At 42.8% G+C, this 27,374-nt stretch overlaps 1 protein-coding gene across 5 annotated transcripts in view; it reads right to left on the bottom strand.

Moving 5' to 3' along the window:
• Positions 1 to 27,374, bottom strand: part of SAMD4A (sterile alpha motif domain containing 4A) — a 185,804-nt gene that overhangs the window by 30,412 nt on the left and 128,018 nt on the right. For 4 of the 5 annotated variants that reach the window (XM_070749541.1, XM_070749530.1, XM_070749549.1 and 1 more), the window contains exons 4-6: positions 8,536 to 8,799; positions 3,615 to 3,724; positions 749 to 835 (exon numbers count right to left, since the gene is read on the bottom strand). In XM_070749541.1, coding sequence (XP_070605642.1) covers positions 749 to 835; positions 3,615 to 3,724; positions 8,536 to 8,799 — 461 coding nt within the window. The remainder of the gene's footprint in view (positions 1 to 748; positions 836 to 3,614; positions 3,725 to 8,535; positions 8,800 to 27,374) is intronic. The other variant, XM_070749568.1, reaches the window with a different exon arrangement.

The raw sequence follows: 27,374 nt of genomic DNA, 5'->3' as shown, positions 1-27,374 counted from the left end.
AGTTTTTGCTAACACAGAACTGCCAATACAATACTCAGATTGAGGATTCCTTTTCCCCAAGTGCATTATTTTACATTTGGAAATCCTTCAGCAGGGAGCTTTTTTAGCCAGACCCCCGAGGTGAGAGAGCAGGAGCTGGTATCTTGGGAAGGTAGTCAATTAGCTTGCAATCTTCCATGCCAACTTTCTCAGTGACCTCCTAAGGAAGTCATCATAGTAATGGAAAATCACATGATCACAAGGCTCTTGGCAAATGGTCATAAGTGGAAGCTGGTTGCCAAAACCCAAGACTATAATGACATGGTTGCCAGAGAGTAAGGCCATGTTTTGCAACAATCAGAAGGGCCTTTACAGGTCGTCATTATTTCCAAGACCTGTTAATTCTAACTGCCATTCAACCAACATTTGTAAGCTGAGGTCTTGCTGTATTTTTTGAACACATGTAAATTAATACAGGATTACTCATTCCATGATGCCTCCTTAGCATTAAATTCCATCTCTGCTTTGAATTTTCTGACAAATCACTTTAAAACATTGAGTATTGTAAAGCTTTCCATATTACTGAGCAGCCAAATCAATAGTTAGAACCATCTCATCTGAGAACATGGAAACCTTAACATTTTCAACCTTTGTTATAAAGTTTTAAGGTTCCATTTGCTTGAAAGTTCTTGCCGTTGTTGATTGTTATTAGCTGAAGTAATAGACCAATTCTCATCTCTTTTCAAAAGAAAAAATGGAGCACACTCACTCTTTCCAAAGATTTGAGGAGATTCTGCCTCTCTTTTAACTTTTGGATGCTGATCACAATCTTATGCCTTGCACCTTTGGTAACATTCTGCAACAGAGACATAGAACGCAATATTAGTGCATGGATACAGGATGTCGCACACGGGGGAAACACAGTTATCACTCCACACTAAAGCAATTTATATGAAGAGGTTCCAATAGGCATTAACTATACAGTGGTACCTCATCTTACGAACGCCTCTTCTAACGAACTTTTCAAGATACGAACCCGGTGTTTAAGATTTTTTTGCCTCTTCTTCCGAACTATTTCCACCTTACGAACCCAAGCAGCTGCTGCTGGGATGAAGGGGTTTCTTTTTTTCCCCTTTTTTGAAGAAAGGGAGGGGCTGCTTGGAGGAGGAAACATTTTGCAGAGAACAACGTGCTTGCAAAGGAACTGAAAGGATGTCTTTTGAAGAAAGAAAAGGGAGGAGGGAGGGGCAGCTTGGGGGAGGAAAATTTTTGCAGAGAACAACGTGCTTGCAAAGGAACTGAAAGGGTGTCTTTTGAAGAAAGAAAAGGGAGGGGCGCCCCCCTTGCCTTTCTTCCTTCCCACTCACCCTTTAGCCTAGCCTTGCTTCTTCCACCCGCCCCCTTTAGCTGCTCCTCCCTGCCCTCTGTTCGCCTCCCTTCTAAAGTTTGGGATTTTCCTGAAGGATTTGCACGCATTATTTGCTTTTACATTGATTCCTATGGGAAACATTGTTTCGTCTTACGAACTTTTCACCTTACAAACCTCCTCCTGGAACCAATTAAGTTCGTATGATGAGGTACCACTGTATTTAGATTAATACAGAGCCAGTATTATAACATTGATAGATGCTAAATGTATAGATCAGTGTTGGCAAACATTTTCAGCACCAAGGGCCAAAACGGGAGCATGCACATGTGGGAGAATACCGGAAACCGGAAGAGAAACTCCCCAGCGCGCATGCGTGGCAGTGCCAGAAACTGGAAGAGCAGTTCCGCAGTGCGCATGTGGGAAGCTGAGCTTCCAGTTTCCAGTATGTACATGAACATGCATGCCAGTCACCTGGTCTTCCAGTTTCTGGTTTGCATGCCGAAAACTGGAAGCTCATCTTCCCAGTGCGCGCATGGATGCCAGGGAACTGCTCTTCAGCTTTCTGATGCTCCTATGCGCCAGAACCCGGAAGAGCCATTGGCGACGGCTGGTGTGCCAGAACAGCTGGCTCTGTGTGCCACTTCCGGCACGTGTGCCGTAGGTTCACCCTCATGGATACAGATGTAAGAAAGCTGGTAAAATTATTAAATCTCAAGAAATTTTGCTAGATTCCAATATTTTTATGAGAATCATTTGAGCAAATGACTTCACTGTTGATAGGTTAGACTTCAGGTTGCAAGTGTTGCAATTGTATTATAATTTGCATGTCATAATTACATACCAGATTCCAGATCTCTGGGGCAGAGCACTCGGGTAGAGTAAGTACATAGATTTATGGCCCCCAAGACCTGAAAAATTTGCTCAATATTTAAGATAGAAGTGAAGAAAGCTTACTGATGGTGTGGCTCAAAGGATTTCTCTAATTCCACGTCCCCTCCCCAATATGATCTAGAACTGGGGTCTCTGTGGCAACTTTAAGACTTGTGGGCTTCAACACCCAGAATTCGATCTAGAACAGAGGTCTAGATCAATCTAGAACAGGTGTGTGTGTGTGTTTAAAGATACGATTTTTAGAACAGGGATCTCCAACCTTGACAACTTTAAGACTTGTGGACTTCAACTCTGAGAATTCCTCAGCCAGCAAAGCAAAGCTTGCTGAGGAATTATGGGAGTTGAAGCCCACAAGTCTTAAAGTTGCCAAGGTTGGAGACCTCTGATCTAGAATGAGATTGGGGAGGAAAAACAGAAGAAGTGGCACTTTTGAAAAAGGAGCAGCTTTCACCTGATATTTAATTCTATCAACCAGAGCATTCGGAATGGACCTTTATTCAGAGAACATTCCCTCAGGTCAAAAGAAAAGAGAGTTTGCTCTAACCCAAATAAAAGGTTGTATAAAAAGCTTTTGTAAAGCTGGTATTCTTTTGTAGCCATAGGAGGAAACACATCACTTAAAGTAGTACCTGTCATTAGTGAGGATAATGATTCAGACTAAAGGAACATGTTTTCCCCCCTTCAAATCTGGTATTTATTTATACAGTGGTACTTCTATTTACGAACTTAATTCGTTCCGTGACTAGGTTCTTAAGTAGAAAAGTTTGTAAGAAGAACCAATTTTTTCCCATAGGAATCAATGTAAAAGCAAATAATGTGTGTGATTGGGGAAACCACAGGGAGGGTGGAGGCCCTGTTTCCTCCCAGGAGATTCCTAGAGAGGCCCCACGGAGGCTTCTCCCCACCTTTTCTGGCTTTGTTTCCTCCCAGGAGATTCCTAGAGAGGCCCCAGGGAAGCTTTTCCCTGCATTTTCCGGTTACAGTTTCGGAGGCTCAGTTTGTAGGTGGAAAATGGTTCTTGAGAAGAAGCAAAGAAATCTTGAATACCCTGTTCTTATCTAGAAAAGTTCATAAGTAGAGGCGTTCTTAGGTAGAGGCACCACTGTATAAACCCTGTTTAATTAATTAATTAATTAATTAATTAATTAATTAGATTTGTATGCCGCCCCTCTCCATAGCCTGGGGCGGCTAACAGCAGTAAAAAGACAATATGAACAAATCTAATATTAAAAGTAATGTAAAAAACCCCAATTTAAGAAACCAATCATACAACCAATCATTTGCTCTTAAATTGGATGATCATTAGATGATTAGGTGTCAAATGGACGAAGCAACTCAGTAGCTTTTTTTTTTTTTACTAGATAATCTAACATACTTGAGCCTCAAGATGACATTCCGTCAAGGACATCATTTCATCATAGGTCATCTGGGAAAAAAGGGCAGCATACTTATGGAGACGCAGACTTTTGAGCCAGGCAGGAACATCTATAGGTGGAACAGACAAACACGACAATTACATCTTAAGAGTAGCAGAGCAACCTTTACCATAATCTGCTCTATGACCAGCTGCTTTGGGCCAATGGCAATTTTTTTTAAAAAAAAATGATAAATAGTGATAGCAACAATTAACAAGAAATAAAATTATAAAATTATACTAAACTGTAGTGAAAAGCTGAGATTAAAACTATACTGCTCAAAAAAAATTAAGGGAAATTAAGATCTGAATGAATGAAACATTCTCACTGAATATTTCATTTGCACAACTATTCCATTTGCACAACAGCATGTGAAATTGACTGTCAATCAGTGTTGCTTCGTAAGTGGACAGTTTGATTTCACAGAAGTTTGATTTACTTGGAGTTATATTCTTTTTTTTAAAGTGTTCCCTTTATTTTTTTGAGCAGGGTATATAAAAAGTCTTTGCCTGTAGGTAAAAATTAAGAGTGTTCCTGCAGATTTTACTCTGCTAGTCATAGCTGACTTTAGGGGGCATGCTCACATCTCTTTCTAAGCCATTGAACCAGCACTATCATAAGACATTTCTGCAGTCAAGTGACCAGCATGAGATCATGTCACAAAGCAGTGTTCTTTCCTAGTAAAGATAACTTTCTTCTTAATCTATGGAGTCAAGGGTTTTCTTTCCTAGGGATTGATTGGAGGAAGTCATGACACATGGCTTCTAAAAATACCCATGTCATGCTCTTCAAAACAATGGTCTGTCAAATCATTTATACAAATTTTATACTGGGCAGGGTATCATTCAGGCACAAGACCAATGGTATTCTAGAACAGTGTTTCCCAACCTTGGTAACTTGAAGATATCTGGACTTCAACTCCCAGAATACCCCAGCCAGCATTTGCTGGCTGGGGAATTCTGGGAGTTGAAGTCCAAATATCTTCAAGTTGCCAAGGTTGGGAAACACTGTTCTAGAGAATCATGTTTTATTGTGAAGGAGCAGTGAGCCTATGTACAGGGACTGTTTGCTCCCACCCTCTTCCTTCCATTAGTCCAGTCCTTCTCAAATAGTGGGGAGCCCTCCATTGAGGGGGGCATGGAGCAATGCCAGGGGGGCACATATGATTTCAGGAAACATGCATAGCCCCTCTCAATCAATTCACCCAGATGGGCAAAGTTTTCTCAGTTGCACGCTGCTCTCAGCCTGGGAGAGAAGGTACCTATGTGGGTTCTTTTTTTTCTTGGAGGGCGCTGCGGTAGCCATAAACCTAAGCTTGCCTGGCCCCATATCAAAAGAGGGCCCTAATCACGGTAGCCTATGCCTGCCTAACCGAAAACAGGCTCTATTGAGTTCAGTGTGACTTACTCCCTGGTAAGTGGGTAGAGCAGCCTTCCCCAGCCAATAGTTTACTTGTAGCTTATAATAAGTAAAATAATAAATATTAACACTAAGATTCCATTGGGACCCAGATCAGAGTTGGGGGGAGTGAAATGTTTACTTCTTCCTAACAGAAAATAATTGAAAAGCACTGCTTTAGTCCACCTAGCTAAATAAAGTGTATATTTATTTATTATCAGGTTACCCAAACTCACCCCTTGTTTGCTGTTTCCAAATAGACTAAGTATCCAAAAAAAGAAAGAAAGAACCAACCCCACTCTGTGATCCTGACTGTAAAGGAAGTAGGATACCAAGCTCTATAATTAGGTTACTATGCTTTCAAAATCATTCCTGCTTTTTTAGCCTTTTATAGCAGTGGGAAGAAATAGCAGGCAGAGTATTCCTGATAAGGCTGAACTGTCCAGATTCCAAGCACAATGTAATGCTTGTAATATCAAAATAATCTGCTCATTTAAGCATTTGCACTTCCAAAAGTTTGCAATAAGGGAAACTGAGTAATCAACTAATTAAATTATGTGAATGTTCCTTTCCATTAAAAATGATCCACAAACATAATAAATTGGTAGCAAATTATTAAAATGGTGCATGAAAATTAGACATTATTTTCTCTGCTGTGCTGAATTGCTGTTGCAAAGAATTTGACATTCTACTTTTATTCTCCATAATTTTTTTTAAAACATTCAGGATCATGGTGGGTATTATGTTGCACGCTTATACGATCCTTAAGCGATGATTGCATGGCATGAATTTATGATAATTATAAATACTAGCTGTCCACCAACAGGTTTGGAATTTAGCCCTTTTTACTGAGCTGCCATTCTGACATTGCTCAAATAATTGTCTTTCCTCTTTGCGTTCTTTAATTTGAAGCAGTTCCGGCTGGGAAATTCCGGAGTTGGTCCACACATTTTAAAAGTTCCCAAGTTTGAAAAACACTGACTTGAACCAAAGCAGGGAAGCCGTACACAAGCCTTCTAAATGTCACCTGAAGCAATGTGAAGCAAAGAGAAGTAAAAGCACAACTCCCTTGAGAAGCAGAATGAGAGAGTGGAAAAGGGCCATTTCGTCATCATGCTTAGCTGTTAAGAGAAGCAACAGAGGGGACCAGCTAACTCCTGGTTAACATGCCGTGGAGGGAAGCACAGATAGAACACATGGTAGGTCAGAGGTGGTCTGCTAAGGTGGAACGGTGACATGTGCTCGCCCCCGTGGCTCTAGTGGTAACGGAGTCCAGCGCGATTTTGCTACTGCACCTGTGCAGGTAGCAAAATTGCACACGGAGATGCAGGTGCGCCCGTGTTTTGGCACGGTTTTTTACTTTTGTGCATGCAAAATCTATCTATCTATCTATCTATCTATCTATCTATCTATCTATCTATCTATCTATCTATCTATCTATCTATCTATCTATCTATCTATCTATCTGATTTGTATGCCGCCCCTCTCCGTAGACTCGTAGAAATATGGGATATGTGATCCAGAATTTCCAAATATCCATTTTGCCTTTTTCCTGCTTTAAAAATAGTCAGTCTTCTTTCACGTGACCCTCCCTGTCCAATCAGGTCAGACTTTCCAGCTTGGACACCGAGCAGGCAGGACTGATTGGTACCAGAAGAGGACACCACCAGGAATTTTTATGGTTGCAAATTAGGGAATTTAAAAATCAACCTGGAATCAATCAGTGGAACCACTTGCCTTCAGAAATTGTGAGTGCTCCATCACTGGAGGTTTTTAAAAGAAAAAACTGGACAAGCATTTTGTCTGAAATGGTATAGGATTTCCTGCCTGAGCAGGGGGTTGGACTAGAAGATCTCCAAGGTCCCTACCAACTCTGTTATTCTCTTAAGAAGAGAATGCCAAGAATACCTTTATTGTTCAATAAAGTTCAATACTGTTTACTAGTGGCTGCAGAGCTCCAAAGCATTTGCTCCCCTTCACACCCATATCAAGGTTGTAGCTTTATTGGCTGTGCTGGGGAGAAGACTCAGATGGGAGATAAAGAAAGTTGCATAGGTGCCTATAATTGTTTTAAGCAGCCTGCTCATTCATACTGACCAAGAAGATTCATTCGTTCTCTTCATTTGGTGTTCTTGCGTGTGATATGCATAATGTTTGAATGTTTAGTATGCATATTGGGTTAGTTTATTATACTTATTAGGGTTTTAATTAGGGTTTTATAACTTAGTTTTATATCTCTGGGTCCACCTTCTGACGCATGAATCCCAGCAACCGATTAGGTCCCACAGAGTTGGCCTTCTCCGGGTCCCATCGACGAAACAATGTCGTCTGGCGGGACCCAGGAGAAGAGCCTTCTCTGTGGCGGCCCCAACCCTCTGGAATCAACTGCCCCACCCTCTTTGCCTTTCGTAAACTCCTTAAAACCCACCTCTGCCATCAGGTATGGAGAAATTGATTCCCCCGGGCCGCTCCGTTTTATGCATGGTTTGTCTGAGATGTATGACTGTTTTATATTAAGGGTTTTAAATTTTTTTTTTTTAAACTATTGGATTTGTACTGTGTTCTGTGTTGTGAGCCACTCCGAGTCTCCGGAGAAGGGCAGCATACAAATCTAATAAATAATAATAATTTATTTTATATTGTTGTAAACCGTCCTGAGCCCTTTGGGATTGAGCGGCATAGAAGTCAAATTAATAAATAAATAAAATAAATAAATAAACCCCAATCCTCTCTCTTTTTTTCTCAGCCAGCTATTCCAAATTAAGTTTTTTTCTACTGAGTGGGCTCACATGCTCTGCTAAACTCTGGTTTATTAATCAGTGTTTATCAAATATAGAGCAACTACCTGCCTGCACAACATAATAAGTAAAACAAAATAAACCAAATTATGGTTCAATGCAAAGGACGAATCCAGTGTAATGGACTGTGATGAATGAAATTGGGGAAACGGAGAAGGAGATGCTATCTAGGCAACAGGCGAGAGATGCAAGACCCCACAGCCACTTCATGGCCAGAGAAATAAACTTAACTGCCCTAATTCAGGCAGTTAATATGAAGGCAGGAACTTTGTGCCTTCAGACTTGCACAATTCTGTTAAAAAAGCCTTACAATAAAGTAGAATTAGTTCATTTTGTTGTGCTTTCTGTCTGGTTCGGCTGGGAGGGCTGACACCCAGCTAATGTGCTTCATACTTTCTATATTGACATTTGGATTGCAGAATGTGATATTTTTTTCTTCTAGCTTGATAGCTGTCCCAGGGGAGGTGTCCTATCTCAGCTAATAAATAAATAACTTCTACAAATCACCCTCTTTAATTTTAAACTGCAGTGCAGCCTAAGGACAGAAATTGAATTAAAATTTCTCCCTATTCTGTTTTTGAAGAATGTGCTTTAAACAACTTCAGGACTTGGTGGGAACGTAGGCAATCATGTTGTTAAGCAGTCGGGACAGGAAGGGAAAAACGTTCATTTACTTTCCACTCACCTTTCATACCACTCCCTTCTTCCTGGAATGTGTTACGAGTAGAAGTCTGATCTTCTAAATGTTCACTCCCACCACTGCCTGAAGAGGCTACACTGCTTTGCGGAGACAGAGGGGCGTGATCGGAAGGGATGCCCTGGGGTCCCCTATCCCGCAAGTCCTCATGAGACATCCATCCGTGTCCAAGGGGCTGGCTAGGCACAGTCATGGGTGGGGTGAGGGACACAGACCGTTTCAGAGGGCTGTGGTGGGTCTGACTTGAGAGAACTGGAACAAACAAGGTGGAAAACAAATTAAAGCAAGCTGTTTCTCCCCCCCGAGGGTTAGCAGATCAAAACAAACGTCTCCCTTGAATGCAAGTCACCACTTAAACTATCCGAGTGGTTCTTAAAGGGTTTGACCTAATTACTCCCTTTTTCTGGTCTGACATAATGGCATTACCTCCACCCACCCATCCAAAAAAACCAACCAACCAGATGGTTCTTTTATACAAGTGTCTTGACAACAGAAGCTTGAAACTGGATCCTGAACTCACAAACAAGCAATATAAATTGCTCTGTTACTCCCAGGGTATATACAAGTCCCTTGGGAGTATCTACCCCAACTTTAAGAGTTACTGGCTTAAAGTATGAATTAGACAAACATGTCACTTTCCATTAAGATGCGTTTTTAACCTGATATAATTGTTCTTGCTGAGTCACTCTGTTTTAATATTATACTTTAAGCAAAGTGGCCCACTAAATGAATATATGTCAATCTACCATAATGTCCGAGACTCTACTATATTACACACAATCTCCATCTGGTGATAAAATTATTGCTAAGTGGAACCGCTATCACAAAACTGGTATTTTTGTCTCTTAGTAAGGGTCATTTCTATTTAAAGCAGTGGTTCTCAACCTGGGGGTCGAGACCCCTTTGGGGGTCAAATGAGTGTTTCAGAGGGATCACCTAAGACCATGGGAAAAGACAAATTTCCTGCGGTGTTAGGAACTAAAGCTTCTATTCTGGCACCTTGGAACATATTTTTACAATCTGACCAATCAGGCGTTTACAGTGGGGGTGTCCCTCTGACCTTCCTGCCAATCAGCTTAAAGCTCCGCTGGGGGAATTGGCGCTAGACTTATGGTTGGGGGTCACCACAACATGAGGAACTGTATTAAGGGGACGCGGCATTAGAAAGGTTGAGAACCACTGACTTAAAGCATACAATGCATATAGGTAGTCCTCTACTTACAACATTTGTTCAGTGACGTTACAATGGCATTGAAAGAAATGACTTACACTTGGTCCATCACAGCATCCCCCATGGTCATGTGATCAAAATTTAGGTTCTTGGCAACCAGCTTATATTTACATTCCTGGGTCATGTGTTTGCTGTTTGCGACCTTCCTGGTTGGCACCTGACACCCAAAGTCAATTAGGGGGGTGGGGGGAGGAACCAGATTCGCTTAACAACTGCATGATTCACATAACTGCAGTGATTTGCTTACCAAATGTGGCAAAAAAATGGGCACAAAATGAGGTGTGACTCACTTAACAACTGCCTTGCTAAGCAATGAAAATTCTCATCTCAATTGTGGGTGTAAATCGAGATTACATTTATAACACACCTGAAACACAAGTGTGTATAATCAAGGAAGGAAATTTGACCTATAAGAAACATAGAAGACTGACAGCAGAAAAAGACCTCATGGTCCATCTAGTATGCCCTTTTACTATTTTCTGTATTTTATTTTAGGATAGATATATGTTTATCCCAGGCATGTTTAAATTCAGTTACTGTGGATTTTCCAACCATGTCTGCTGGAAGTTTGTTCCAAGGATCTACTACTCTTTCAGTAAAATAATATTTTCTCACGTTGCTTTTGATCTTTCCCCCAACTAACTTCAGATTGTGTCCCCTTGTTCTTGTGTTCACTTTCCTATTAAAAACACTTCCCTCCTGGACCTTATTTAACCCTTTAACATATTTAAATGTTTCGATCATGTTCCCCCTTTTCCTTCTGTCCTCCAGACTATACAGATTGAGTTCATTAAGTCTTTCCTGATACGTTTTATGCTTAAGACTTTCCACCATTCTTGTAGCCCGTCTTTGGACCCATTCAATTTTGTCAATACCTTTTTGTAGGTGAGGTCTCCAGAACTGAACACAGTATTCCAAATAAGGGATAAGATTAGATCTGAATTGGATTTAGGATGTTATGCATTGTTTTATTATATGTTGTGAGCTGCCCTGAGTCCTCAGAGAGGGGCGGCATAAAAGTCCAATTAATAAATAAACAATAAGATTGTGCCCAGCAAAGGGTACTTGGCAGCTCTCCTTGTATTTAATTCTGTTTCTTTTTTCTTTCTTTCTTTGAAATGCATTTCCTTTCTTGATTGAGTTTCTGGGACCTTTGTTCGGGTCACATCTTCACATGCATCCTTACCTCTATCACCCCTAAAACCCTTTCTGCATGTCTATCAAGCCCATCAAAATGTAGTGAATACATTTCTTTTTCCCCAAACTAATATGACGCTATTCCGTCGTGCTCCTCAACAACGAACGTCTTGTTTCCTAATCAAGTAAACAGATCTGAGGTGTACTGGAAGACAAATTATACAACTGCTGTTATTGCTAAGAACATAATGTTTCTCCTCGTGCAGAGAAAGCAGTGCAATGAATTTATTTTCAGAAAAAAAGCATTTGGGGAGGGGGGGATGTGTGTGTGTCATTTTGAGTCACTTTTGGCAACTGCTTGAAAAAGACCCTACAGTTTTCTTGGCAAGCTTTTGGGAACATTTTACCGTTGCCTCCTTCTTCCTATGGCTGAGTGTGTGTGGCTGGCCCAAAGTCACTCACCTGGCTTTGCGCCTAAGGCAGGACTAAAACTCACAGTCTCCCAGTTTTTAGTCTCTCCATTTAAACCTGGCTTCCCCATCCTACGGACTGATGACTGACACACATCTGAAGGATGCTAGGCTGGGAAGCAGCACTCCATGATCTTGAATCCACAACTAATCTGTACTTGCAAATTGGTTTAAAAAGAAATGGAGGGATGCATTATTTTTGCAGCAGTACTGAACATTATTATATGACGGTCTTGGTATATTTGGGTTTCTTCCCGTGTAGGATTTGGAAATTTCTGGTGACGTTTCGACGAGGTTGTAAAATTTCCAAATCCTACATGGGAAGAAACCCGAATATACCAAGACCGTCATACCTGTACCCGTGAAAATCTACGAAAATATATGTATATATATATTTCCAACACTTCAAAACTACAGGATATGAAATTGATTTCGACAGTACCAAATTAATTTCCAAAACAGAACGCTACAGCAAAAGAATAATCATGGAAGCCATCGAGATAGAAAAACATCCCCAAAATATGAACAAGCGGGATGATACCTCTCGCTTACCAGACATCTGGAAACCAGCCCTCAAACGTATCCCAGCCATAGAAACCAGACTCAGAACACACATTGTAAAACAATCAAGTAGCCTGCAAGTTCCAACTACTCAGGATATCACACCTAATCTACAACCATTAACTAATCAGCATACCTCAGCTACATCAACGACCCCAATTGTTACCCCATTGACTCACCAGGAAGTTTCTACACAGCAGGCAATTGCTGAGCCATCAAATCACACCCAGCCACCAGTATTTATAGAAGGAAGGCAGCTCAGGTCTCGCAGTGTTCGCCTGAGAACAAGGACAGAAACACCAGCCTGAAGATGACGAGTAAGACCTCGTCGAAACGTCGCCAGAAATTTCCAAATCCTACACGGGAAGAAACCCGAATATACCAAGACCGTCGGGTTTTCAGAACTAATCAATAAGTAATTAGAAACATAGAAACATAGAAGACTGATTGCAGAAAAAGACCTCATGGTCCATCTAGTCTGCCCTTATACTATTTCCTGTATTTTATCTTAGGATGGATATATGTTTATCCCAGGTATGTTTAAATTCAGTTACTGTGGATTTACCAACCACGTCTGCTGGAAGTTTGTTCCAAGGATCTACTACTCTTTCAGTAAAATAATATTTTCTCATGTTGCTTTTGATCTTTCCCCCAACTAACTTCAGATTGTGCCCCCTTGTTCTTGTGTTCACTTTCCTATTAAAAACACTTCCCTCCTGGACCTTAGTTAACCCTTTCTATAACTAGTCTATAACTAGTCTTTGTTCCAGTAAGAGGTACATTTCCTTATCAATGAATTTTTTAATTTCTCCTGTATCCAGACAAAATTCACTGCTGAATGTATATATATTTGCCTACCACATTCACACTTGTTTGTTTGTCTTATATGCCGCCCTTCTCTGAAGACTCAGGGCGGTTCACAACATATAAAAGAAATACAAAAATAATTCCAAAGCCCAATTATAAACTGATCTAAAAAACACGGTGATAAAACCATGCAATCATACTGATTCACACCACAGTCATACTGAGCGCCGGTGCAGGATGTTAGAGCTCAATGGCCCCAAGTCGGCCGGCAAATTAATAAATTAGCTTTGCTCTTGGTTGTCTAGACTCCCAGTTACTAATTTTTCTGATGCTTCTCCAAATCATTGTTGGGGAAGGAGCATAGACAACTTTAATACTTTCAGTCAGGTAATCTCTGTTAAAAGAACTGTGTTAAAATCTAAAAGATTTGATTTTGTTCTGCTTAAATAACATGTGCCACTAGTCACTTTTGAACATAGAAACATAGAAGACTGACAGCAGAAAAAGACCTCATGGCCCATCTAGTCTGCCCTTATACTATTTCCTGTATTTTATCTTACAATGGATATATGTTTATCCCAGGCATGTTTAAATTCAGTTACTGTGGATTTCTCTACCACGTCTGCTGGAAGTTTGTTCCAAGGATCTACTACTCTTTCAGTGAAATAATATTTTCTCACGTTGCTTTTGATCTTTCCCCCAACTAACTTCAGATTGTGTCCCCTTGTTCTTGTGTTCACTTTCCTATTAAAAACACTTCCCTTCTGGACCTTATTTAACCCTTTAACATATTTAAATGTTTCGATCATGTCCCCCCTTTTCCTTCTGTCCTCCAGACTATACAGATTGAGTTCATTAAGTCTTTCCTGATACGTTTTATGCTTAAGACCTTCCACCATTCTTGTAGCCCGTCTTTGCACCCATTCAATTTTGTCAATATCTTGTAACTGGGAACATCTTGGTTAAACAAGTCATTAGCCTCTCACAGAAGCTCCATTTTGCAAACTATGACCACTGAAAAATGGCTGCAAAAAAGGCCTCCCAATGCTATGTTTTTGGTACTAGAGCCAAAAAAAGACTTTTTAACAGAAAGAGAAGGAATGGTGCTGTCAAGATAGCATCCAACTAAATCAGAGTCCGAGTCAAAGTACTCCTCAAAGTTCCAATTTCTTGCCAGAGCCATCCTGGCAACCTATACTGGGAAACCTGATTCTTGAGTTTCCCACCCAGTTGAAAGTTCACATCCCTTGTCTACCACCCACAAACTTGTCATGTTGCCCAATCAGATCGCGCCAACGTGGCAAGTCCTCCTTCTGCTTCCGCCCAGGTGGATGGGCATAGGATGTCCTTGACTCACTTGAAAGAATGCTTTGTGGCGGCATCTGTTTCCTCGTGTAAATCACCCCTCTCAAGTTCCCATAAACATCAGGCCTTCTATATATAATGTGGCAAGCCGTTAATTTATCACCAACTTCTGCACCAGCTAAACAGGTGCCTTCACTGTAGGGTGGTTTCCCCCTTAACCATTGCTTTTCTTTTTTTCTCTTTTTAATTTTGCAATTGGCCAAATAAATTCACACATGGATTGCAAATACGGATGGGAAGGGCACTGGCAATTTATTTTCTTTCTATAGGAAAAACATTTTTGGTAACTCCAAGGATCATGGAGAGGAGTACTTCTTCATGCTCTTTTAAACTTTTTGAAAACATTTATTTATTTATTTATTTTAATTTATTTATTAGATTTGTATGCCACCCCTCTCCGTAGACTCGGGGCGGCTACTTTGACTACTTCTGGAAGAGAACTTGACTGACATGGTTTATTTTCATCATTCTGAGATTGTAGCAGTAAAGACAGATAAAGGCTTGTTTCAAAATGATGTCTAAGGGACTGGGAGTGAAAATGGAAAATTGCCATGCTGAATTGCCCTATTCCAGGATGAAACTACCAAACTGAATTTAAATTCATTTATATGTGAACTAGATGGATTTCTGGGCTGAAAAAAAATGGATGAGCACTTGATGGCAGCAAAGAGGAAAAAAACACAAGGCTCTTTGCTGTCATTTAGCTTTTGATTTTTAGATACGATAATCCATCCAACCCTAATCCCCAAAATACAAATGGCACTAGGTCATGGAAGATTGATTTAGGCCTCTACCAGTGTTGTGGTCAGTAAAAACCACAGAGATACTTTTGTGCTCATGTAGAACGTCTCTCTTTCTCCCTAATGGAAATCTGATCAGCAAAACCATTCCACGAAATTACAATTAGCTGAGTAGCCAAGAAATTTAGTGTGATACTGGTTCTTTCTTTGTGTACATCTTTTCACCGGAGATATTAGCACATTCTCTGTGTAAACAGATGGTTGCTGCCACCACAAAGCTAAAATAAAATGAAATAACAGAAGGAGCAATTAAATGGTAGAAAAGGCAGTATTCACAAGCATATCCGACTAATAAATTCAGTGATACTAACAATAAAGATTTACATATTTACTCATAAGAATAGTTGGGAATTCTATCGGCAGTTTTAAGGAAATCCTTCAGTTGCACTTTTCTATTACAGCTCTCAACTCAGAAAGCATGTTAAATTGTGTATAAACACATGAAAACCAGAACCTATGTTTAAGATTGAAGTGTTACCAAATATATTTTAAAGCACTATCTTTAAAAAAAAATCTTAGTATCTTTCTTGTATAAACTATTCGCAAACTTATTCTTGGCCCCCTCACCATGTGCCTCTAATTTTAGTTATAAGACATCTTAATAATGGTATTTATATCCTCATGATGGTTAAATCATCACCAGTCTTTTGCAGTGGCAATTCAAATCTCTCTTTAGTTTTCTATTATTAAATGGTTTTTTCCCAGGTGTTGATACTCTAGATTCAGTGGCTCTCAACCTGGGGATTGTTGTGATTCAGTCTGATGCTCCTCAGGGAACGGCTGGAAATCTGCCGGCTCCATGCTCAGAGGGGGAGGACGAGGAACAGGAGGAGGAGGAGGACCAGGCAGACGGGGAAGAGGAATGCCAGGACGAAGAGGAGGGAGAACAGCCTGAGACCCCCAGGGGGGAGCTCTCCCCAGCGAGTAGCCTGGAATCCTTAGATGAGAACGCACAAGCCATTATCGATATGAGGCAGAGAAGGACCTCCCAATGAAGGGGACAATTAGCCAGGTATTTCCATCCCTAATAGGCAACAGCTGGGTTTGGGTGTGGTTCTCCTCAGAAAGGTTGAAAAGGCAGGCCCGTCCTTCCTGTATTGTGGAGAGTTATCTTTTGGGAGTCCTGTGACCTTGCTTCAATCCTTGGCGTCTCTGATTCTGGCTTGTGGCCTCGAAGGCTGAAAACTTGGGGGAGGCGTGGGTTTTATTATCTACGGTGGTGTGTGTGCCAGCAAGAAGCCTGTTGTATTGTCTGGCCGTCGTGACTCTTCTGTGAAGCCTCATAGCATTCCAGTTTGTAAGAACAGTTTTTGTTCTCTGTGTTTGTTTTCAAAGATATAAAGTGACTTTGCTTTTTACCAGCGTGTCTGGCTGCTTTTTTCAGTTGGTGTTGAAGTCTGGGGGCACCCAGACAGAACAGGGATTGGGACCTCTTTGTGGGTCGCCTAAGACAACAGGAATAGACAAATTTGCCATGGTATTAATAAGAACTAAAGCTTCTATTCTGGCACCTTGGAACATATTTTTACAGTCTGACCAATCAGCTGTTTACAATGGGGCCACCTGCTGATCTTCCTGCCAATCAGCCTAAAGCTCTGTTGGGAGAATTGGCACTAGACTTATGGTTGGGGGTCACCACAACATGAGGAACTGTATTAACGGGTCGTGGCATTAGAAAGGCTGAGAACCATTGCCACAAGGGCCTGCAACCTGCAGCTCTTTGGGCCTTGGTTGTGGCTCCCTGTTGGGTGATCCCATCACTGACTGGCCCTGCCCCTCACCCTCCCCTACCACTTACTAGGCTAGGGGGTCATGTGACTGGGAATGAGTGAGTGACAACGAGTTGGCTACACCCATCTAGGTTTTGAGGCTCCCGATGTTTTCTTTTCTGAAGGAAACACATCCAAATGGCTCTTGACTGTTTAAGGTTGCAGACCCTGCTCTAGAAGATGATCTTCATTTAGAAGAGAAGGAGGAAGTGAAGAAGGAAGAGGATGATGAAGAAGAAATTTTATTGCTTTTATTATTGTTGTGAGCCACCCCGAGTCTTCGGAGAGGGGCGGCATACAAATCAAATCAAATCAAATCAAATCAAATCAAATCAAATCAAATCAAATCAATCAATAAAATAAAATAAAATAAAATAAATAAAACACTATAGCTAATAAGTCCATGGATAAAGCAGACAAGAATCGTGTTGAGTTACTTGTACACTTGCTTCTTTCCACATCACCGATCCATCAACTAGGGCAGTGATGGTGAACCTTTTCTTCCTCGGGTGCCAAAAGAGCCTGCATGCACAATATCGCGCATGCGCAAGTGCCCTCACCCATAATTCAATGCCTGAGGAATGTAAAAACAGCTTCCCCTGCCCCCCGGAGGCCATCTGGAGGCCGGAAAGAGCCTGTTTCCCAACTTCAGGTGAGCCCAGTAGACTCATGTTTCACTCTCCCCAGGCTCCAAAGGTTTCCCTGGAGCCAAAGGAGGGTAAAAACATCCTCCCCCATCCCCCTGGAGGCTCTCTGGAAGCCAAAAATGCCCTTCCAGAGCCTTTGTGCAAGCCAAAAATCAGCTGGCCGGCACACACATTCACGTTGGAGCTGAGCTAGGGCAACGGCTCGCTTGCCAGCAGATATGGCTCCGCATGCCACCTGTGACATAGATTTGCCATCACTGACTAGGGAATTTGGTGAGGAGTGTGCAAAAGGTTTGAAATTGCGTTAACGTTTTTAACGTTTCCACCTTCTTACTTGTTACAATCAATACACACACACAAACTCTCTGAACTGAACCAGAATGCAGACAATTTTAAGGTAAGACTGAACTTGCAAATTCAAGGCCAACAACCGAAATTCTTGTTCACACTGCCAACCTGGTCATCAGCTCATCTGCCATTTATTCCATTCCACGATTTACACATTAAATCATGTGTTATGGGTTCTACCTGATTAGTCAAGGTTACTGGCACATTTTCTGATCTCAACGTTTTGGAATTTGATCTATTGTTCTTATATAGTTATCAAATATAGTTCATTGCAGAAGCCATATAGACACCAACCTGTTTATTTATTTATTTTTTATTTATTTTATTTATTCGATTTTTATGCTGCCCTTCTCCTTAGACTCAGGGCGGCTTACAACATGTTAGCAATAGCACTTTTTAACAGAGCCAGCCTATTGCCCCCACAATCCGGGTCCTCATTTTACCCACCTCGGAAGGATGGAAGGCTGAGTCAACCTTGAGCCGGTGATGAGATTTGAACCGCTGACCTTCAGATCTACAGTCAGCTTCAGTGGCCTGCAGTACAGCACTCTACCTGCTGCGCCACCCCGGCTCTCATAATAATTGCATTTTTTATTAATATTATTAAATTTATTTGCTGCCTAGATCAACCACAAGGTAATTCTTAGGACAGCTGAGGCCAAAAGTTCCATTGTTGAAACAGTTGATAAGTGAGTTTTACAATCTTGGCCCATTTTACAATCTTTCATGACAAAGTCCTTACAGTTGTTAAATTAGTATCAGGGTTGTGAATCTGACTTTCTCATTTCCTTTGCATGTCAGAATGTCACAGAAGGTGATCATATGACCCTAGGACTCTGCAACTATGATAAATATGAGCCAGTTGCCAAGCAGCTGAATTTTGATCATGTGAACATGGAGATGGTGCCAACAGTCTGTGAAAAATAGTTGCAAGTCACTTCAGTGACATTGTAACTTTGAACTGTGACAAAATCAATGGTTGTAAGTCAAGTTCTATGTGTATGGACTTACCGTGTTTCCCCGATAGTAAGACCCCCCGATTGTAAGACATATGGGGGCTTTCAGGGGGGTTGGCTAACATAAGCCATACCCCGAAAGTAAGACATATGTCTTACTTTCGAGGAAACACGGGGGTATTGCGGGGGGGGGGGAGCCCGATGACCAGCGCCGTCCTTCGCCTCGCATTTCCGGGTTGGCGAGCCTGGATTGTTTTTCCTGCGAGCGAGAATTCTCCATCTTCCGCTGAAGGGGTTGTGGCGTTTTGGACCAGCGCCATCCTTCGCTTTGCCAAGCCGGGGAAGAGGCGGTGGCGGCGAGGCGAAGGACGGCGCTCCCCTCCGCTCGGCTCGCTTCAGACCAGCGCCGTCCTTCGCCTTGCCGCGGCGCCACCGCCTCTTCCCCGGCTTGGCAAAGCGAAGGACGGCGCTGGTCCCCGCTAAGCCTTCTGCGCCTGACTCGGCGAGGCGAGAGAGAAGAAGGAGAAGCGCAAGTGGATGCGGAGCGCCCGGGAGGCATTTATCTGCCCGGGAGGCATTTATCCGTCCTTCGCTTTGACGGCGCTGGTCTGCCCGCTCGGCTCGCTTCGGACCAGCGCCGTCAAAGCGAAGGATGGATAAATGCCTCCCGGGCGGATAAATGCCTCCCGGGCAGATAAATGCCTCCCGGGCGCTCCGCATCCACTTGCGCTTCTCCTTCTTCCCTCTCGCCTCGCCGAGTCAGGCGCAGAAGGCTTAGCGGGGACCAGTGCCGTCCTTCGCTTTGCCAAGCCGGGGAAGAGGCGGTGGCGGCGAGGCGAAGGACGGCGCTCCCCTCCGCTCGCCTCGCTTCGGACCAGCGCTAAGCCTTCTGCGCCTGACTGGGCGAGGCGAGAGGGAAGAAGGAGAAGCGCCGTCCTTCGCCTTGCCACGGCGCCACCGCCTCTTCCCCGGCTTGGCAAAGCGAAGGACGGCGCTGGTCCCTGCTAAGACTTCTGTGCCTGACTCGGCGAGGCGAGAGGGAAGAAGGAGAAGCGCAAGTGGATGCGGAGCGCCCGGGAGGCATTTATCCGCCCGGGAGGCATTTATCCGTCCTTCGCTTTGACGGCGCTGGTCCGCCCGCTCGGCTCGCTTCGGACCAGCGCCGTCAAAGCGAAGGACGGATAAATGCCTCCCGGGCGGATAAATGCCTCCCGGGCGTTCTGCATCCACTTGCGCTTCTCCTTCTTCCCTCTCGCCTCGCCGAGTCAGGCGCAGAAGGCTTAGCGGGGACCAGCGCCGTCCTTTGCTTTGCCAAGCCGGGGAAGAGGCGGTGGCGCCGCGGCAAGGCGAAGGACGGCGCTTCTCCTTCTTCCCTCTCGCCTCGCCCAGTCAGGCGCAGAAGGCTTAGCGGGGCTCCCCGGGCAAAGGCGATGCTCGCACCTGGCTCCGCGCCTTCCCGGCGCCCGTAGTTCCCTTCACTTCCTTTGCCTCACGTCTCCCCACCCCCCCAATCGTCCGGCCCGTAAAGCGGTACGGGGCTGGGGGTGGGTGGACGCCTAACGCCGCCCGCCCAGAGGAGAAGAGGCCTCGCCCGGACCAAAGCCCGAAGACGAGCCGGCCCCGGTGCCCAGGACAATATAAGACATACCCCCAAAGTAAGACACAGTGGGGCTTTTGGGGGTAAAAAGATAGTAAGACACTGCCTTACTATCGGGGAAACACGGTATGAAATTATACAGTCAAATTTACCAGCAATTTTGACAAAGTGCTAGTAAATGCATTGGTAAGCATGTAGATACATATACATAGAGATGTTCAATACTGCACAATGGAAATATATAGGGAATTCCCCATAGTTTGGTCAGCCCAATGATAGCTCACAAAAATGCTTGATTAGATAGAAACATAGAAACATAGAAGTCTGATGGCAGAAAAAGACCTCATGGACCATCTAGTCTGCCCTTATACTATTTTCTGTATTTTATCTTAGGATGGATATATGTTTATCCCAGGCATGTTTAAATGCAGTTACTGTGGATTTATCTACCACGTCTGCTGGAAGTTTGTTCCAAGGATCTACTACTCTTTCAGTCAAATAATATTTTCTCATGTTGCTTTTGATCTTTCCCCCAACGAACTTCAGATTGTGTCCCCTTGTTCTTGTGTTCACTTTCCTATTAAAAACACTTCCCTCCTGGACCTTATTTAACCCTTTAACATATTTAAATGTTTCGATCATGTCCCCCCTTTTCCTTCTGTCCTCCAGACTATACAGATTGAGTTTATTAACTCTTTCCTGATACGTTTTATGCTTAAGACCTTCCACCATTCTTGTAGCCAGTCTTTGGACCCGTTCAATTTTGTCAATATCTTTTTGTAGGTGAGGTCTCCAGAACTGAACACAGTATTCCAAATGTGGTCTTACCAGCACTCTATATAGCGGGATCATAATCTCCCTCTTCCTGCTTGTTACAGATAAAATGTGATTGGATAGTTAGTAATTTAAAATTTAAGATTTAATTGGATTTGTATGCCAACCCTCTCCGGGGACTCGGGGAGGCTCACAGCATATACAAAAAACAGAAAACAATAATAAACAATCCAATTAATAACACATTTAAAACAATTATTTAAAAATTCTAATTTAAAAAAGCTATCATTACCACTCATTCGACAATCATACTAAAAACATTCATTGGTCAGGTGGGGAGATCTAAAACCCCCAGGCCTGGTGGCAAAGATGAGTTTTTAAACTCTTTCGGAAGGCAAGGAGGGTGGGGGCAGTGCGAATCTCTGGGGGGAGTTGATTCCAGAAGGCCGGGGCCCCCACAGAGAAGGCTCTTCCCCTAGGTCCCACCAGCCAGCATTGTTTGGTCGACAGGATCCTAAGGAGACCAACTCTGTGGGACCTCACTGGATGCTGGGATTCGTGCGGCAGAAGGTGGTCTCAGAAACCAAACTATTAACGTGATATGTTATATGAACAAAATATATTACATTAAACCATCATTATCTGGGAACAGCAGGTTACTTGAACACAGCAGCTGGGTTTTCTTAATCTAGGTTTAGTGTGTTGTGTGCACCTATCTCACAAGATCATTGCCCTCCTGAACTGATAGCCTTGAAATAATTAGGCTGATAAATATTCACTCACCCTGTTTTTCTTATTACTCTGTTCTTTAATCTCTGTTTTGGCTGATTTATTATTTCTGAACTACCAAATTAAAAAAATTCTGCCCTCTTCAAATGATATGTGCCAACAGTAGGAAATGTGTATATAGACGGGAGAGTTACTCAGTTGAAATTATCGTACTTCAGCTGTGTGTGCTAAAAAGGGAAAGCAGGAAATATCAAAGGACAACATTGCTTTTGAACTAAGTAATCAAGGAGGAAATACCGATCGCTGAGAAAGTCTGGCAGACAAATTTAAAATTCGACATATGAAAGTCCCAACAATTTAGTGCACAGGCGGATACAATCAGCCAGTGAGGTTTGGCAGAAAGAGGATAGTAATTACTAACATTGTAAAAGACTGGTTTTCTCTGGCTGCAAACTTCAGTTCTGCTATTTCAGAAACATAGAATCAGTTGTCAAAAACAGCCTTTCTACCTAGTTTTCCCCAAAATAAGACATCCTCTGATAATAAGCCCAATCGGGCTTTTGAGTGCATGGCAATAAGGCCAAGCGCTTATTTCAGGGTTCACAAAAATATAAGACAGGGTCTTATTTTCAGGGAAACACAGTAGGGTTCCTCAGAGCTTTATCTTTTTCCTGCTGTTTTTTAACGTTTACATGAGTGACAGAGTAAGATCATCTGGTGGTCAGATATCATCAGCATGATGATGTCTCAAGGTACTTTTCTCACTGTCTAGAGCGGACAGGGGTCTCCAAACTTGGCAACTTTAAGAGTTGTGGACTTCAACTCCCAGAATTCCTCAGCCAGCTAAGGAATTCTGGGAGTTGACATCCACAACAATACCACAACGAAATGGTTTTCGCAGTGAAATCCAACAATACTACAAGTGCCACACGTGTTCTACTCTTGCATCGCTAAAGAGCCACACTTCAGCTCAGTTTGAAATATAATTTCTCTTTGATAAAACAATCCCAAACTGAGTAATAACAAAAACCCCAAATCAATACAGAAAACTAGAGCTGGGATCTTCTCATGTTCCCATCTCCACATATGTTTATTGCAGACTCTCCCCACTCAGCTTTTTGGGTTAAGTAATTTGCGTACCAGTGTATGAGGATTATTTTGTGGTTAAAGCTACTCTAAACCCATGGTGGAGTCTATGAGTGTTACATCTACAAAAAGTAGCAGTAATGGAAATACCATGTTATTGTTGTGAGAGGGGCGGCATACAAATCTAAATAATAATAATAATAATAATAATAATAATAATAATAATAATAATTATTATTATTATTATTATTATTATTATTATTATTATTATTATTATTATTATTATTATTATTATGTCAGTACAACACAGCAAATGGGATCACTATGCTGGATTTCGTATTTTATCACCAGTCGGGCGCTTCCCAAGCACCTAGGACTGCGTGATGTAGCGACGAATTATGTTTGCCGATCCCAGTAAAGCGGCCTTTTGCAATTGACAGATGGAGATTTTGTCAATTCCGATGGTTTTCAAATGTCCGCTGAGATCCTTTGGTACTGTGCCCAGCGTACCAAGTACCACTGGGACCACTTTCACTGGCTTATGCCAGAGTCGTTGCAGCTCGATTTTTAGATCTTCGTATTTCACTAATTTCTCTAGCTGCTTCTCCTCAATTCTGCTGTCCCCTGGGATTGCAATGTCGATGATCTATACTTTCTTTTTCTCCACGATGACAATGTCTGGTGTGTTATGCTTCAGAATTCGGTCAGTCTGAAGTCGGAAGTCCCACAGTAGTTTTGCTTGCTCATTTTCGACCACTTTTTCGGGCTTATGATCCCACCAGTTCTTTGCCACTGATAAATGGTAGTTCCGGCACAAGTTCCAGTGGATCATCTGTGCCACAGCATCATGTCTATGCTTGTAGTCAGTCTGTGCAATCAAGTTCCAGTTGTGCAGTGACTTCAGATCTTATTGGAGCTTCTACTGGTGCCAGACCAGATTTTGGTGTTTCTATTTTGCAAATTTTCTGTACAGTGATCCCTCGATCTTCGCGATCTCGATCTTCGCGAAATGCTATATCGCGATTTTTCAAAAAATATTAATTAAAAATATTTTCCCACCCGATGACGTCACTCTCTTCCTTTCTCATCTTTCTTTCTCTCTCTCTTTCTCTATCTTGCTTCTTCCTCTCTCACACTCTCTTCTTCCCTCTCTCATCTCTTTCTTTCCTTCTCTCTCTTTCTCTATCTCTCCCCCTCTTGCTCTCGAGCGGCGGGCGGCGGGCGAGCGGCGGGCGGGCAGCAGCGAGGAGCCGAAGATCGGGGTTTCCCCTTTGCGTGGGCGGCGGGGAAGACCCAGGGAAGGTTCCTTCGGCCGCCCAGCAGCTGATCTGCTCGGCAGCGCCGCAGCAGCGAGGAGCCGAAGATCGGGGTTTCCCCTTTGCGTGGGCGGCAGGGAAACCCCGATCTTCGGCTCCTCGCTGCTGCGGCGCTGCCGAGCAGATCAGCTGCTGGGCGGCCAAAGGAACCTTCCCTGGGTCTTTCCCCGCCGCCCACGCAAAGGGGAAACCCCGATCTTCGGCTCCTCGCTGCTGCGGCGCTGCCGAGCAGATCAGCTGCTGGGCGGCCGAAGGAACCTTCCCTGGGTCTTTCCCCGCCGCCCACGCAAAGGGGAAACCCCGATCTTTGGCTCCTCGCTGCTGCGGCGCTGCCGAGCAGATCAGCTGCTGGGCGGCGGAAGGAACCTTCCCTGGGTCTTCCCAGGTGTGGAAGTAAAAACACCATCTGCGCATGCGCGGCCATGGAAAACAGGACGCGCATGCGCAGATGGTGTTTTTACTTCCGCACCACTATATCGCGAAAAATCGATTATCGCGAGGGGTCTTGGAACGGAACCCTCGCGATAATCGAGGGATCACTGTATTTCTTCTAATTCGACTTCACCGAACATTTGGTTCCTGATTATGAATCGTCGCTGATCGGCCAGTCGAAGTTCTGTTATTTTAGAGTCTGCATATTCTTCTTTCCATAATTGGTACATTATATTATTATTATTATTATTATTATTATTATTATTATTATTATTATTATTATTATTATTATTATTATTCCCTGAAAGTAAGTCTGAGTCTTATTTTATTTTGAACCCATAAAAAATGAGTCTAATTATTGACTCACCTCATGGCAGCAATGACAACTCTGCCCAACAAGAGTCCCTGCTGGTCCACTTCTCCTGTGGCTACTTGCCGCCACTCTCTTGCATCACCCTGGCCTCCATTTCGCCATCAGAGCCTTCCAGAAAGCCCTCTACAGCTGAGAAACGGGCTCCAGATCTGGAGCTCTGTTATTGCCTGCAGAGGGCTTTCTGGAAGGCATCTGAAGGTGAAATGGAAGCCAGGGGGGTGCCACACATGTCAATCTGGAGTCCATTTGTCAGCTGCTGAGGGCTTTCTGGAAGATTGACGGGACCTGCAAGTGGCAGCAAGTGGCCATTGAAGAAGGCCAGGCAGCTCCACACCCCCTAGGTTAATTTTTACCTCACCCTACCTGCACCCTGGGGCATAGTTCCCTCTAAGCTGAGCAGTGAGCAATCGCTCACTTAAAAATCATCATCAACTCAGAGTTTTCCAAACCTGCCCAGGAGCCGAGAGGGAAAGAGTGAGAGGGAAGGAGAGAGAGGAAGAGAGGAAGAGAAACAGATAGAAAAAAGAGAGGAAGGAAAAGAGAAAGAAAAAGAATGGGAGTAAGGAAGAGAGAAAGAAAATCAAAATCTACTTTGAAACTAGCTCAACTATTTAAGTGGCATTTTGATATTGATAGAGTTGCCCTATTATGAGCTCACTGTTATAGACACACAGTACAGTATTTTATTTTGAAATTCTCTGAGGCAAAACAGGGTGGGTTTTTTATTTATTTGTTTGTTTGTTTATTTATTTGTTTATTATTTCTGTACCACCCAGTCCCGAAGGGACTGCCGCTCAGACACTATACTTTTCCGCCCCCCCCAAAAAAAAATTAGAGGGAACACTGCCCTGGGGTGCACGAGATCTTAATTAGGGCTAATTTTAGAGGTAGGGCTTAATTTGAGCTTTGAGTTAATTTGAGTTAAAAAAACATGATAGGGCTTTTCCGAATGGGTCTTATTTTAGGGGAAACATGGTAGTATCAGCCTTTAATATTTGCTTTGGCGGCTGATCAATCCTGGAAATCAAGATTCCTAAAATTTGTTCTGCAGTAACTGAATCTGACATTTCATTGCTTACGCTTGTGTAAGGGGATTTAGGTACAGATATATTGTCTCCCTCTAAATGCGATGACCAACCATTACAAAATGATACGAGCATAAAAACTCACAGCTGACCTGCCCTTTGTAACTGGTGATTGTTCAGATAAAAATTATTCCACTATGTAGCATTTTTGATGAATTTTGTAAAGGGCAAGTCAGTTTTTTTCCCGACCTGCCCTTTACAACTGGCGTTAGTTCAGATAAAAATATTTCATAGTATGGTATTTCTGACGAATTCTGATGAAGATTATTCATCGCCCACTAATGCGACTGTCAATCACATTTTATATCTTGTACAAATTGGACTTAAAGTGGAGTGCGGCGAAGGGCAACTTGCGACAGGAATATCTAAAGGGCACCGTTTCTGGTGATCATAGCAGGTCAACAACTTCTTCCATTCCTAATGGCTTAATAATAATGCATGGAATTGCAGCAATAATTATAATGGTTGGTCGCTGTTGGTTTTGCGCCGATTTCTTATTTTCTAGCCGTTATATTCTTTAACGGTGGAATAGAAATATTAATTGGCCACCAACAAACATGCAGTCAGTATTGGGTTGCTACCCGGTACGAGCCACACTGCGCACTGGTAGCAAAAATGAAGAGGACATGTGCAAGAGAGATATTTTGGTGGTTTTTTGCTTCTGTGTGGAAGCAAAAAACCCACCACTCTCTCACATGTGCGTGTGTCCCGTCACGAGATTTTGCTTCTTGTGCATGCGCAGAAGCAAAATCTCACTTGGAGGCGCATGCCCGGTGGTCACCCAGAGCTGTGCACAAATCGGACTGGTAAGTGGCGGGAATGGCAACCCCTGCCTACATGCAGTTATGGGATGGTATAAACTATTGTTTCTATTATGAAATAAAATTGTGTATCTGGTTCCAAAAATAAATCTTAGAGATCTAATTTTTTTAAAAAGGTAGTTGAAAAATTGCAATTACTGCTCCCCCCGGAGATTAGGATCGCCCCCACCCTCCTTGCCTTTCATAAACTCATTAAAACCCACCTCTGCCGTCAGGCATGGGGGAATTGAGACATCTCCCCCTGGCCTATATAGTGTTATGTATGGTATGTTTGTGTGTATGTCTTTTTTAAATAATGGGCTTTTGAGATATTTTTAAATATTAGATTTGTTATTGCACATTGTTTTTATTATTGCTGTGAGCCGCCCTGAGTCTATGGAGAGGGGCGGCATACAAATCTAATAAATAAATAAATAAATAAATAAATAAATAAACACACACACACACACACACACACACACACAAACAAACAAACAAACCCTTATTTTCGGGTTATATATTTTTGAACCCTGAAATAAGCGAT

Source organism: Erythrolamprus reginae, chromosome 1 (genome assembly GCF_031021105.1).
Source record: "Erythrolamprus reginae isolate rEryReg1 chromosome 1, rEryReg1.hap1, whole genome shotgun sequence".
Taxonomy (NCBI): Eukaryota; Metazoa; Chordata; class Lepidosauria; order Squamata; family Dipsadidae; genus Erythrolamprus; species Erythrolamprus reginae.
The sequence above is the reverse complement of the archived record's forward strand: the minus strand, read 5'-3'. Positions and strand labels throughout refer to the sequence as shown.